Source organism: Tenebrio molitor, chromosome 9 (assembly GCF_963966145.1).
Source record: "Tenebrio molitor chromosome 9, icTenMoli1.1, whole genome shotgun sequence".
Lineage (NCBI taxonomy): Eukaryota > Metazoa > Arthropoda > Insecta > Coleoptera > Tenebrionidae > Tenebrio > Tenebrio molitor.
In genome coordinates this window covers 11,749,453-11,762,044 of record NC_091054.1, presented here as the reverse complement: position 1 = coordinate 11,762,044, position 12,592 = coordinate 11,749,453, and the positions used below count along the sequence as shown (strand labels likewise).

The 12,592-nt window shown below is 32.8% G+C and overlaps 2 protein-coding genes and 1 long non-coding RNA gene across 3 annotated transcripts in view; 2 read left to right on the top strand and 1 right to left on the bottom strand.

Annotated features, from left to right (window-relative positions):
• LOC138138668 (U5 small nuclear ribonucleoprotein 40 kDa protein) overlaps positions 1–12,592 on the top strand; it is a 208,037-nt gene that overhangs the window by 2,481 nt on the left and 192,964 nt on the right. The window lies entirely within an intron of this gene.
• Positions 1–12,592, top strand: part of LOC138138672 (uncharacterized) — a 140,544-nt gene that overhangs the window by 87,419 nt on the left and 40,533 nt on the right. Inside the window, exon 5 of the mRNA XM_069058680.1 lies at positions 2,767–2,930. Within this exon, the coding sequence (XP_068914781.1) occupies positions 2,767–2,930 (164 nt within the window). The remainder of the gene's footprint in view (positions 1–2,766; positions 2,931–12,592) is intronic.
• LOC138138675 (uncharacterized) lies at positions 3,262–4,469 on the bottom strand. Its single transcript, XR_011162068.1, has 2 exons — positions 4,313–4,469; positions 3,262–4,252 (listed from the first exon to the last, which is right to left on the bottom strand). It is a non-coding gene; the product is annotated as an uncharacterized lncRNA (long non-coding RNA).

Genomic DNA, 12,592 nt, shown 5'->3' with positions numbered 1-12,592 from the left:
AAGAATGGTGGAATGGAGATCAACTTTTAGAAGACCAAGTGGAACCATTAATATTTGTTGCCAATACCGGTGAATCATCTAGTGAATTTGATTCAGATGATGATTAATTTTTTATTTCTTTACGTATTTTATTATTTATTTATTACTTACTTTAAAATATACATGTAATGAATACTAATTACTTTTATTTCTTTATTTAGCAATTATTTGTCAAATACATTTTTTTGACCACTAAACACAAAATGTATTTTAATTTTTTTTTTATTTGTGGATAGTTTAACATCTCTTTCTTTTGCTCGTCGATAAGATGGTGAAAGTACGACGTGGTACCAGTTTTATATGAACAGAGGTATTACTACTTTATGGTACCAATACAATGAAAATTTGCCGCTTTCGTAATTTATGGTGTTTTGAGTTTACAACTTTACCCAACATTTAAAATGAATACTCTATATTTAGTAATAAAGATAATCTTCATCCTGGAAACAATATTTGATCTCTGATGTCATTGATCAATTTTATATTTACCAAAATTCGATCGTATTGCAGTCATTTACGGCGTAACTTTTTATCTTTTTGACTTCAGAAAGAGACAACACAGAGCCCCAAAAACATAACCTCTTTCAATTGATCGTTGGATCGCTAGTTTCGGTTTCGATCTATAAACAACCCGGCGCGGCGGGCTCACGAGGCTGACCGTTGAATAAAGACGCGGGAGTTTTAAATCTCATTGTTTCATTGCACTAGGTGAAGAAATTCTTTTATTCACGGTTAGTAACGTACAGCTTTACGAACCCTTTAATGGTTGGAAAGTGAACAATTACAAGCGTACATTTCAACCGATCCGTAATGGTGAATAAACGGGTCAGTAATGAGTCGTAATCGGTCGGTAATGAAACCCATAACTGACCTGTGGGGGCGCTACTGTCGCACCAATCGCGAAAATCTCTGTACGTTTTTTTTTTGTTTCGTAGTTTAATTTTCTCAGGTAAGAGGGTACACTCTATTTCACTATCGCACATTTTGTTTGTTAAAACATGTGAGCAAATGTCAATTTGGTTTGACTTTTGTGAACTAAAATTTAATACAATCTCAGTCGTGCGCGCCTACTAAGTTTTAATATTTTGCCGAAATAAACGATAATATTATGGAGGTTGGTTTTAATTAATTTTTTCCAACGTCGCTTATGAAAATGATACTTTCATCACTCAATTTAGTGAGGAAAATAGGCGTTTGCATCACTAGTTAGGAAAATGGAGAAAGTAAACTCACTAGTGAGGAAAATTTATTTAACAATCTACTACATTGACAATCTATTACCCACTTATTAATATAAAAAATTTAAAACACTGTTATTTGCATTGATTGAAACTCCAAATCCGGAAGATTATATATGTAATTATAAAAAAATTACTATCATGTATTGCTCGTTGAAAAGATCAGGCACTTTCATCACTTAATGTGTAATATACTATTACAACCGACAGGTCACACATAATTGACTCCTTTATGAAAATCAAGATTTCAACGTTCTCAAAATCATGAACCTAATTTTTAAGACTGACATCAGATCATTGAAATCTTAAGGAATTGCCATCTGAAATTTTCGGTGACAGCCAACTCTATTTTTTTTTTTTATCTCGGTATAATTTCAAGGGTTTTTTCATTGTGATTTTTTAAAAATGTTGTATGTATGTATTCTATTGTATATTATTTAGTGTTCTGTTAAGATCTCTTTGCAATAATTAACAACTGACATAAAATAATCGAGACTTCGACATCGACGTCTTATGTGTCACGAATTTGCAATTTCAGTCGAAAATTCCCTTAACGTTTGACAATTTGAATTCTCAATTCAGCCGTGCGTTGGTATTGTTTCGGAAGGAATTAAAAGCTTCCTTTAACGGCGTTCCAGCCGTAAATAAAGTACACCACCGAGTCACGTGAGTAGTGGCGGAGTTGCGGCGGAAGGTATTCCATCCTCCATCCTCGCCTCTATTTTCCGCAATTAACTAGTGGTACGTGTTCTGTTTACTGCAGGCGCTGCATAAATCTGTCGGCTAGTAGGAACCCTCTCGGACGATTTAGAGCTCAGATTTTATCTGAGAAAGGCTATTACTTGAACGGAATGTACAGTATGAAGAAAACTAATGATGCTATTTGACCACTCAAAGTAATTTCAAAGACTCTAAACGTTACACTTTAATAACTACATTCTGCGGAGATTAATACGCGGTTTGGTGTAATAGATGTCATTTTATAAAAGAGACTCTCGTATAATTTTAGTTGAGTGAAATTCCCTACAATTAATTTTCCCCCGAATGCAACAGATAACGCTATGATAAAGAAATAGCATGATGTTCAGTTAAAGAGTTGGCTCAGGTTACACATTTTGACGTGGAACAGTGAAACAGGTTTCGACAACAAATCACTCATCATCAAGGATTCAAGACTGTAATGAAATTTTTCGACGCAATTGAAAATGCAACCCACAATACATTTGGAACGTAAAGCTGGACATGGACGCGTATAAATATCTAGCTTCACCTTCCAAATGTATTGTGGGTTGCATTTTCACTTCCGTCGAGCTCATTATTACTTCATCATCATTTTGAAAATGTGTTATTATAATATATTTTCTTATAAAAAGCACCATTCAAAGTTCTTTACTTCGCCCTTTTTTAGAAGTGATGTAAAGCATTCAGTTTGTACGAAATAAATGTGCGTATCCTCTTTATTCACACAATACGACATTGTTGATTACAGAGAGATTGAAGAAACTGAAGTAACGGCGAGACTGAGAGGACAGCTGTACGAAGTATCGGCGACGGCTACGTTGCCGGCTCTGAAGGACCCAGAGGAGTTCTCCTGCGAGCTTCGCATCCCCCAGGCGAACTATACTGTACGCCGAGAGACCGTCTTCTATCCCGGTAAGTCCGCCTGTCTTCTTTTCTGTTACACCTCAGCCCGATTTACGGGAATTACATGACTTTTAAAGTTTTATTTTATTCCGCCGGAATTCGATCCCGTTTCCGGATACGTTAATCCCACTTGTTCACATCGAAACATAAATAATAATGTCTTGAGGGATTTCCACTCGACATTTGATCTAGATTTGGTAAACAACAACAGAAAGGGATCCTTGCCTTTCTCTTAATGTACTACATCTCTGTTTACCTGAATGAAACAACATTGTAAAATGGAATAGACATTGTAAGGAAACTTGTTGTTAGACCAACATCTTGTATACAAAAGCAACTATGAGAGACAAATTGTTTATTATGGACAATGTACAAAACAACGAAATAGAATTACAATTCTTTAAATAAATACGGTGCATCACAAAATAAATATAAAAACTTTAGATAAATTTTAAAAAATATACATAATATAAAATATATCAGTGGAATTTGCACCAATGCAGTTTAGCTAATCAGCCGAAAAATTTACACTCTCAAAATATTTATCATGTTTATCATATTATATCTATCTTTTACAATGTGATACGTCATAGCGTATCGATTAAAAATTATTTTAAGATTTTACTTTTATTTCGAATATGGTTGGAAATATTTTAGAATTTTTTTCACTTTATCTGTATATTCTCCGGATACTCTTAGTTCGTCAGTCTTCTCCTTTCTCTCTTCGCTTTTTCTTCGAATTTCCTCACTTTTAAATCTAATTGTAGTTGTGCCATCATTACTTTCAGTTTCAAATTTTTGTTTCAAACTTTGTATATCCACTTTTAACTCTTTATTTTTGTGTTGATCCTCAGTATTCACTTTAATATCTACATTCTCTCCATAATCATGATTCTTGCTTGAATGGGTAAACTCAAACTTTTTCTTTATGCCTTGTATGTCAACTGAATTACGTGGTTTTTGCACATCGTCTGTATCAACCACTATTTCATTAATTGCTTCATTTGTAACGGATTTTTGTTTCATTAAGGACACTCTTCTTTCCGAAGGTTTTAGCAATTTGGACGAATTTCTTCTAATCACTTGTGGTTGTGCTTGTTCCACTTGTTTACTTTGTTTTAGGAAAGCATTCACTCTTTTTGAGACAGACACTCTGTGCTCACGTATTTCTTCTTCGGCGCTCTCAAAGCCATCTTCATTATCTGATACTCGTACTTGATACTGACTTAAACATTTTTCAAAACGTGTTACGACTGTGGATAGGTCCCTTAAAACGGTTTTCAAGTCAGAAAGTACTTTATTCATTTCTTTCGTTTCTTTATCTTTTTCACCTACAAAAGGATTTCATAAACGTCCATATAATAAGGAAGGCAATTTGTAACGAAAAATACCTGAACTAATTTTTCTGTTAGGAGCCATAATTAACTTCACAAACTATACACACATATAGCACTAGACGTGACAGTTATTAATTACCTTGCAACTACATCTAGTTGGGTTATATTTTTTATCAGTTCTCATTGAAGGTACTTTATAGATTACAACATTTATCTCCATCAGATATTAACGATAACTTTTATTTAGTGTAAATTCTATTGCTTTATTTAAACCGCAAAAAAGTTAAATGATTTACGCTGTTAATTTTGACATCTAAAGACCTGTTGATTTATTTTACACAAAATCTATATAGAATCTTTATCAACAGTTTTACTTCTTCACTCACATACACAACATCCAATTTAAATAATTTTCACACTCTAAACAGCTTTGTTGCTACAAACAGAACTAAAGAAAAAATATGATCAAATATGTACTTAGTTTAATTTCATTTTTCTAACCTGGTAAATTTTTTTTGTAATTCTAATAAAAGCGATACCAGAAATTAATGACCTACCCAATTTTTATAAATTTCTATTTTCTGTCCTGCTAATACTAAATAGAATTGTAAGTCCATTAGTAAAAAGGCTTTATGTAAAACGATGTCAAATTTTCGGCTTCACTCATAACGGGCGTTTACACAAATTATCCCTTTTTGCAAGTGCCTGAAGGTATAAAACCTAAAACCTTTTAGTCCCTTCAAATTAAATTTTACTGTTAGTATTCATCAATGTTTAACAATTTTTAATATTTAAAGATAAATATCTAGAACTAGGATTTGATTGTCTTTCCTGTGAGTTTATTGCTGAAGAATAACAAATAGCCTAACATATGCAGTGTAATGTAATTTTGTAATAAAATAACTGTTATTTTCAACGATTTGTATTTGTATAGAACAAGAAAATTATTTGTTCGTGACGTAACAAAAATTTTCCATATGTATACAAGGAACAATTAATTTTCCAAGCCAATCAATTATTGGATTGAGAGTGAATGATATCAGTAATACAAGATTTTGAGATTATTGTTGTGATTTATTATTATAAGGATAGAATCGAAAATATGATTATGTAAACTGTAGTTATTCGCTAAAAATACCTACATAACATACTAAAGTATCGGGTGTTCATAGTATAATTGTCAAAATACAGGGTGTCCCAAAAATAGCGGACTAACGGTGTACTACGGTGTAGAAGAGACTACCGTAAACGTCAGAAAAATGTTTAAAAAATTCTATTGGACTTATTTACTGATTGGGCGGTCCTTGAAAGTGGCACTTTACAGGAAAATTATTTTGAAATATATGTATTAAATTGTCATGACAGCTACCTCTAATCGTACATATTATCACAAAGTACAGGATTACTCACTACCAATATCTCATCCTGCACAATAGTGAATTTAGAAGCTTTGGAAATCGAAAAAAATATTTTAAATCCACTACGGTAACATTGCAAGGTAATGATGTACGAGTACATCTTTGTTTACATTGTATTAATTAATAATAATAATTTATTTTTTTGTCTGAAAAATTTTTTCCAGATTTTTTTCGTGTACATTTAAACATCCTGGATACGGTAGTTCGTAGTTAGTCCGCTATTTTTGGGACACCTGTATATAAAATTTTTATTTCTCTGAATGGTATATATATTAATGGTAATTACACAAAATGTTTACTAAAAATCCGTTTTTCGGACCATTCTGCTGCAGCGTTTCATTAAAATTAAATCAATGTTAAAATAAAAAGGCCTTTTGCATTTTGTATCTATACAGGGTTATGATAAAGTAACGCACAAAATTCAGAAAACGTAAATTAATTTAAAAAAAAAATGCAAAAACACCTCAAACAGTTTTTAGAGTAAATTCTTGCTTTAAAGTATTGTTTAATTTATTTATTAAAATTATTAAAATCAAGTTTATTTCGTTCTTTATAAATTTGCTTATTTTTTTATGTAATCCTACTTAAAGTAGATTTTTGTAATCCAGAAATATAAGCTCTACAAACTAATCTAATCGGAATCGTAGCTTCCCATTAAAAAAAAATATTAATGACGTCATTACTTTGACAAAATTCACCCAATTTTTTTTCTATACAAGGTGTCTCAAAAATGGCGCCCAATCTCTTAAGTGGTTAAGATATTTGAAGAGTTGAATCAAATTTAGTTGTGAATTTTTTTCCTTTGGCTAATTTCCAAGTTATACAGAGTTGAAAGTAAGCAAATGTGGCAACATCGGTTGGTATGTACAATCAACTAAACCAATTCTCCTTTGAGGTCAGTGTTGCCGCTGTTATTTTAGCGTATTTTGGTAGGTGATTACTCTAAAAGAAGGACTTCTGTGTTGTTCCACTACCCAAAGGAGTGTTGCAAAAATTAAAACAGTAAAGTAATTTATAATTCACATGTAAAATTTGTTAACAAAGGAGATACATCTCTTTGAAATCAGCATATTTAAGAGCATATTGTATAAAATCTATTGTTCCGATCAAACTTTGTATTGAGATTACCTTACCAGAATTCTATTCTTTAAGACCCTTAGGAGATTGGGCACCATTTTTGAGAGAGCCTGTACCGGGTGAGTGAAGTTTTACCGCCCGCACGATTAACGCTATTAAAAAATTAGTAAAAATTACGAAACTTTGGGGTTACATTCCCTTGATATAAGACTTCAAATGTGTGTAATCAATTTTCCCTTATCACTTAATTCAAAGTCATAAAATTAAAAAAATCGTATTGAGTAAAAAAAAATTTTTCGTACACGCTCATAATTCACAATAATTAATTCAAAGAACACATTTATGAAATTGGCATCAAAAGATAATTATTCGTTTTTGAATTACTCCAATTTTAACATTAAGAGCGAAAAATGACCAAGATTTACAACTGCAGTGTTAAGTATAAATAAATATCTCATTGTTGGAAAACATCTGTTGACCACTTTTCTAGTAATTCTTAAGTCCCTAAAGGGTACCATAAACAACCTACGTCAACTTCTTTTGTGGAACTGACCGCCCAATTCAATAATAAATGTTTGAAAGGACTCTCATTGAAAAATTATATAAATTAATGTAGTGGTTATTGAATTAAAACAAAATCTTTACCTGTTTCATTAAAAATTTTGAAATTTTTACAGACTATTCTACAGGGATACACAATCATTCCTGAATTTTTTGAGAATTTTAAATTGATTAGAAGTGGGTGTTTTCGCTCGGGCGGTAAAACTTCACTCACCCGGTATACATTAAAAGACGCTGAATTTAAAAAACTGTTTGACGTGTTTTCGCATTTTTTTCAAAAATTAATACTGTGCGTTTTATGAATTTTGTGCTTTATTTGATCATAACCCTGTACCGGGTGTCCCATCACTTGTGTCCCGTAGGAAAATGACTTTAAAACTAAATTATATTTATATGAAGGTATTATAGATGCATAATTACTGTTCACCGCCACAAAAATTGGGTATTACTTTTTTGTTAAAATTAATTACCTAGGTACAGCAAGCAAAAAACTATCACTTTAAAAATTAAATTTTGTTCGATGCAGTTCAAATTTAGTATACGTTATGAAATAGTTATAGAGAAATAAAATCCGTAATTAGAATTTAATTAAAATGTTTTGATGTAAAGATATTTGGTTAATTCAATTTGGGTCCTTCTACTTTATAAAAATTTATGGAAGACAAAGTTAAGTTTGTGGGTATTATTCTTGTCCGCAATTTATGGTACGAAGACCATTCAAGAGGGTTCCAGCGGTACCTGCCTGTGTTACGGCGTCAAACACACTGCAACCCCTCATAAATCTTCGTCTGCAATAAATTTTCATAAAGTAGAACGGCCCAAATTAATTTAACCAAATATCTTTACATCAAAACATTTTAATTAAATTCTAATCACGGATTTTATTGCTCTACCATTTTTTCAAAACGTATACTAAATTTGAACTGCATTGAACAAAATTTAATTTTTAAAGTGATAGTTTTTTGCCTGCTGTACCTAGGTAATTAATTTTAACAAAAAAGTAATACCCAATTTTTGTGGCGGTGAACAGTATTTATGCATCTATAATACCTTCATATAAATATAATTTAGTTTTAAAGTCATTTTCCTACGGGACACAAGTGATGGGACACCCGGTATATTATTTATTAAATTATTAATCGTCCGAAAAGTGATTAGAACACATTAAAATATTTCATAAATTTCAATTTAACTGGTCAAAAACACGTTTTAGCTATTTGTTAAACTTACAGTAAATTTATAACCTCTAATTCTTTTCCCTCATCTCAATAAATTCTGCAGCCCTGCTTGACGATTACTCTTGTCAGAACTGCTATCTGTTATGCCCTAGTTTCAACAATTTGAAGGTTATGGAGCGGAAATGGTCACTGCTAAAGTTACTAATAAATACTAATAAATAAAAAATGATCATAGTAACACTCTCAACGTCGAAACTTTTGTATTTTCGCAATACATTAATTTTACGAAGAAAACTAAATAAATCTATTGAAAAAGAATTAGGTTAGATTCACCTGTTACACTGATGAGTGATGGCCAAATCAGCGTCGTTTCAGTTTCCACACCACAATCTTAAAAATAAAGAGCATATTTCTTGGAATTACCTAATAATTGACAGTCTTGATCCGTTTTTAATTCGACAGTTGAAGTCGTATTCATCAATCTACGGAATGTTTTAATGTCACGTAAATGCCTAATTCCATTGTTTAACAAATTAAATAATTAAGTGCGCAGAATAATTGCTTAGAGAGAACTTCAACACTTCGAAACATGATGAAAAATTAATATTTCATTTTTCTGTTGCCATTGCTGTAGATCAGTCCCACGCAAAACTGTGCAGATCGTAGAAGTGAAACAAAAAATATTTGTCAAATAAAAATCCTCATTTCCTGGGGCTTTAATTACAGCGGTTTGTTTTTGCGGCATAGACCCTGGTGGTCAGTTACCTTGTAGAAATTAAACTATCACTCCACTGTGTTTTGTTAATGGGAACCCTCGAGTTGCGGCTTCATTCTACCAGACCAATTTGATTTTTCCCCTCTCCGTACCTTCCCTGTCGTCGATATGATTAAAACACTCACCACAATAAATTGAAGAACCCGTCGATTTACTCAACAAGAAAAAAAGATTACATATACAACGTGATCGAAAAGAAAACAAATCAGAGCAGGGAGATAATGGAGAAAATTCGTAAGAAGATTTTTGGCTGAAATGTCAAAGAAACGTCAACGATGTGCTGTTGTTAACCTAGAAAACAACTTTTCGATTTCGACAAAGTTTACAGCCGTTTATTGTAATTGTCAGGGAGAATTTATTATTCCAGCATAAGCGATAAAATGAATAGGCAACCACTAAAACAACTGTGCATAGCAACTATGACTTTGGGCACGATCAAAGTACGACAAACGTTTCAATAAAACAAAAGATGAGGTAGCTGTCTAGATTTGTTTTCTTTTTAATCACCTTGTACACAATAGGGCAGATTCTTAAACATTAATAACTTGCTGTCTCTTTCAACAAATATTCTAAAAATTGATGTGCTGAAAGCGAATCGACGGTGCACTTGTCTCTTATAGAAATGGAAAGGAAAAACGGTTTTATCGGATTTTGCGGGAAAAACAAGGAACACTACGACCCCAAAGATAACATTTTTAAGTATGTAAAGCTTATTTGGGACCCTCGGGAAACATTGAAGCTTTACAAGATAAATATTCACTAACGAAACCGACGAAAAATGTCTCCCAGAAGGGCGGCCTTTTTTTCTTACTAACATCCATTTTAATTTTAGCTTAAATTGTAAGGAGATGTCTCCTCGGATAAGGACGATCAATTCGGCAAAAAATATTGTTTGTAGCTTCAATTTTATGATCTTAATAATAAAAATGTTTGTTTAAATCCCTACGCAAAAATGTCTGAAGTATCGACAGATATTAAAATCAGCGAACCCGTTCCTGGCGGAAATCAAAGCTCGACAAACCGGCCAGAACTCACGTTCCACGTTTTTGTATCGGTTTTTCAACGCCCTCAGCGAACATTTCCATCCCCCAGAGAAGCGACTTGCCCGGTCCAAGATGATTAATGCTAGGGTTAAATTAAGCTATGACCTATTATGGCTATTATTACCGGTATTAAAACCGACGTTCCATCACAAAGCTCCTCTTATAAATAAATTAAACGATGTGTATCTTGTCATGTTGCAGGAAAAGCAGTTCAGATGAATTTTAATCGACCACAACAATTTCCAACGGAATATTGTTACAAGTGATATTGATTGATGGATGCAAATTGAAATTTATTGGGTTCTTGCCAGGGAGCAATTTATATAATCACAACAGAATATGAACCCTTTCAAAATATCATGTACAAATCAATCATGTCTTTTTCCTTGTATCGCTCTTCAATCCAAGAAATTTATTATGAAACACTGCGTCTGCTAGTTTTACAATACATCTGAAACGGGGCGTATTTACTCATTCTTTATCCTGAATAGATGGATCAATCGGAAAGAAGAGATTTGGAAAACAGTTTTGCAAATTGTCTAATTGTGCCGAATCAAGTTTTTTTCTCTTCGGGCTTAATGAAAAAAACTAGAGCTGAAGGAGTAGACAGAGGATTTTTTCCTGCTAATCTCAGTCTAGATTCGCAGGAGAACGAAAGATACCTAGAGCTATTATTCTTGATCAAGTTCGCCTATTGATCGCCAATTCGGACGCCATATGTTTTGATTTACAAAAAGCAGCTGCTTTATGTTGCCTCCGTGCATACAATGAAGCCCACCACTCCCACGAGCACATGCAGGGTCTAATATACTTCCCGACCTCGGTCATATTTTCACGTTTTCAAGTCACCTTAGATATAAGACAAAATCCATACTTGGTGACCATAAAGATAAGCAGTAATATATTGTAAGAGCATTTTATATAAAGTAGATGGCGTTTAGCTGGTTTTATTTTCATTATCTTTAAAACGCTTCTGCCATGCATCATCGGCCTGGGGTAGGAGCCAACGTTTTAAACCTAAGACGGAAGAAAGGTGGGTGCGGGACAACGATTCCATTCCTTTGTGTTTTCGACCGCCGCGGTTATCCCAAAGAACGGGAAAAAAGGTAAGGAAAAATATATAGAGCTGACGTGATCGAGATGAATATTAGTAGGAAATATGATTATGAAATGAAATACTTCAAATAAAATATAATGGAGTGCTCACGAGGAAATCCCTAGACAGGCCTCCGTTGTAACGTCTTTTGTGTAAAACGTGGCCGGAGGGGCGGAGTTGTAGAAATGCTTAAATCTAGTACAAGAAAAGGGTCTCTGCGTTTATTTCACTACAGTCAGGAGATTTAAAATTCAATTATTTATCGAGACGGCGGGAGATAACGAGTGCGGTTGTTTCTTTCGTCACGTGATAAAATATTTGTTTCACGGTCGCCTTCGCAATGAAGTTAATTCTATTTTATGGAGCTGATGCAGAACTAGCGACGATTTTTCGTGCAAACAACATACACTTTCATTTTACTAAGAAGTAAAGTTAAACACAAAAGTAACTACACATGTACAGAGTGATCAAAAATAAAATAAATCAAGAATGCTACCTCGTCTTTTGTTTCATCGAAAAGTTTGTCTTAGATTGATTAATACGCGTTTATATACTTGCACAGTTGTTTTATTGGTTGTTTACTTCCACAAATCTATTAGGAATTAATTAATTATTAGTAATGAATGCTTTCTCTTCAATGATAAAATCAATGTTATCACTCATTCTGTAAAATTTGCCGAAATCGAAACTTGTTTTCAAGGTTAACAACAACACATCGTTGACGTTTCTTTGACATTTCCACGAAAAATATGCTTACCAGTGGCGTCGCGTTTGGCAATAAAGCTGGTAAATTTACGAATGTAAAATGTTGCTCTTGTTTATATATTTATATTATCAGTTAATAATAAGGTATGATTTATTATAAAATAGCCTTTGAGACCACAAATCGTCTACGCCCATGTACTGAACGGTTATTTGCATAGAATTCCGCTACGACATGACTAATAATTTGCAACGCCTGCTCTGACTTGTTTTCTTTTTGAACACATTGTACTTTAAAAGCCTTGTATTTGATTTTAAACTAAAATAATACCTCTGTTCACCGATAAATATTTAAATGCGCTCTTTTAATTAGGTTTAAAAATCAGTTTTCGGTGCATTATCCAGTCTTTTCTCATCAAAATAAAATTCGGGGCAGCTATTATTTAATTCATTCATTTATAACAGCTTTTATTAAAAGTCAAGT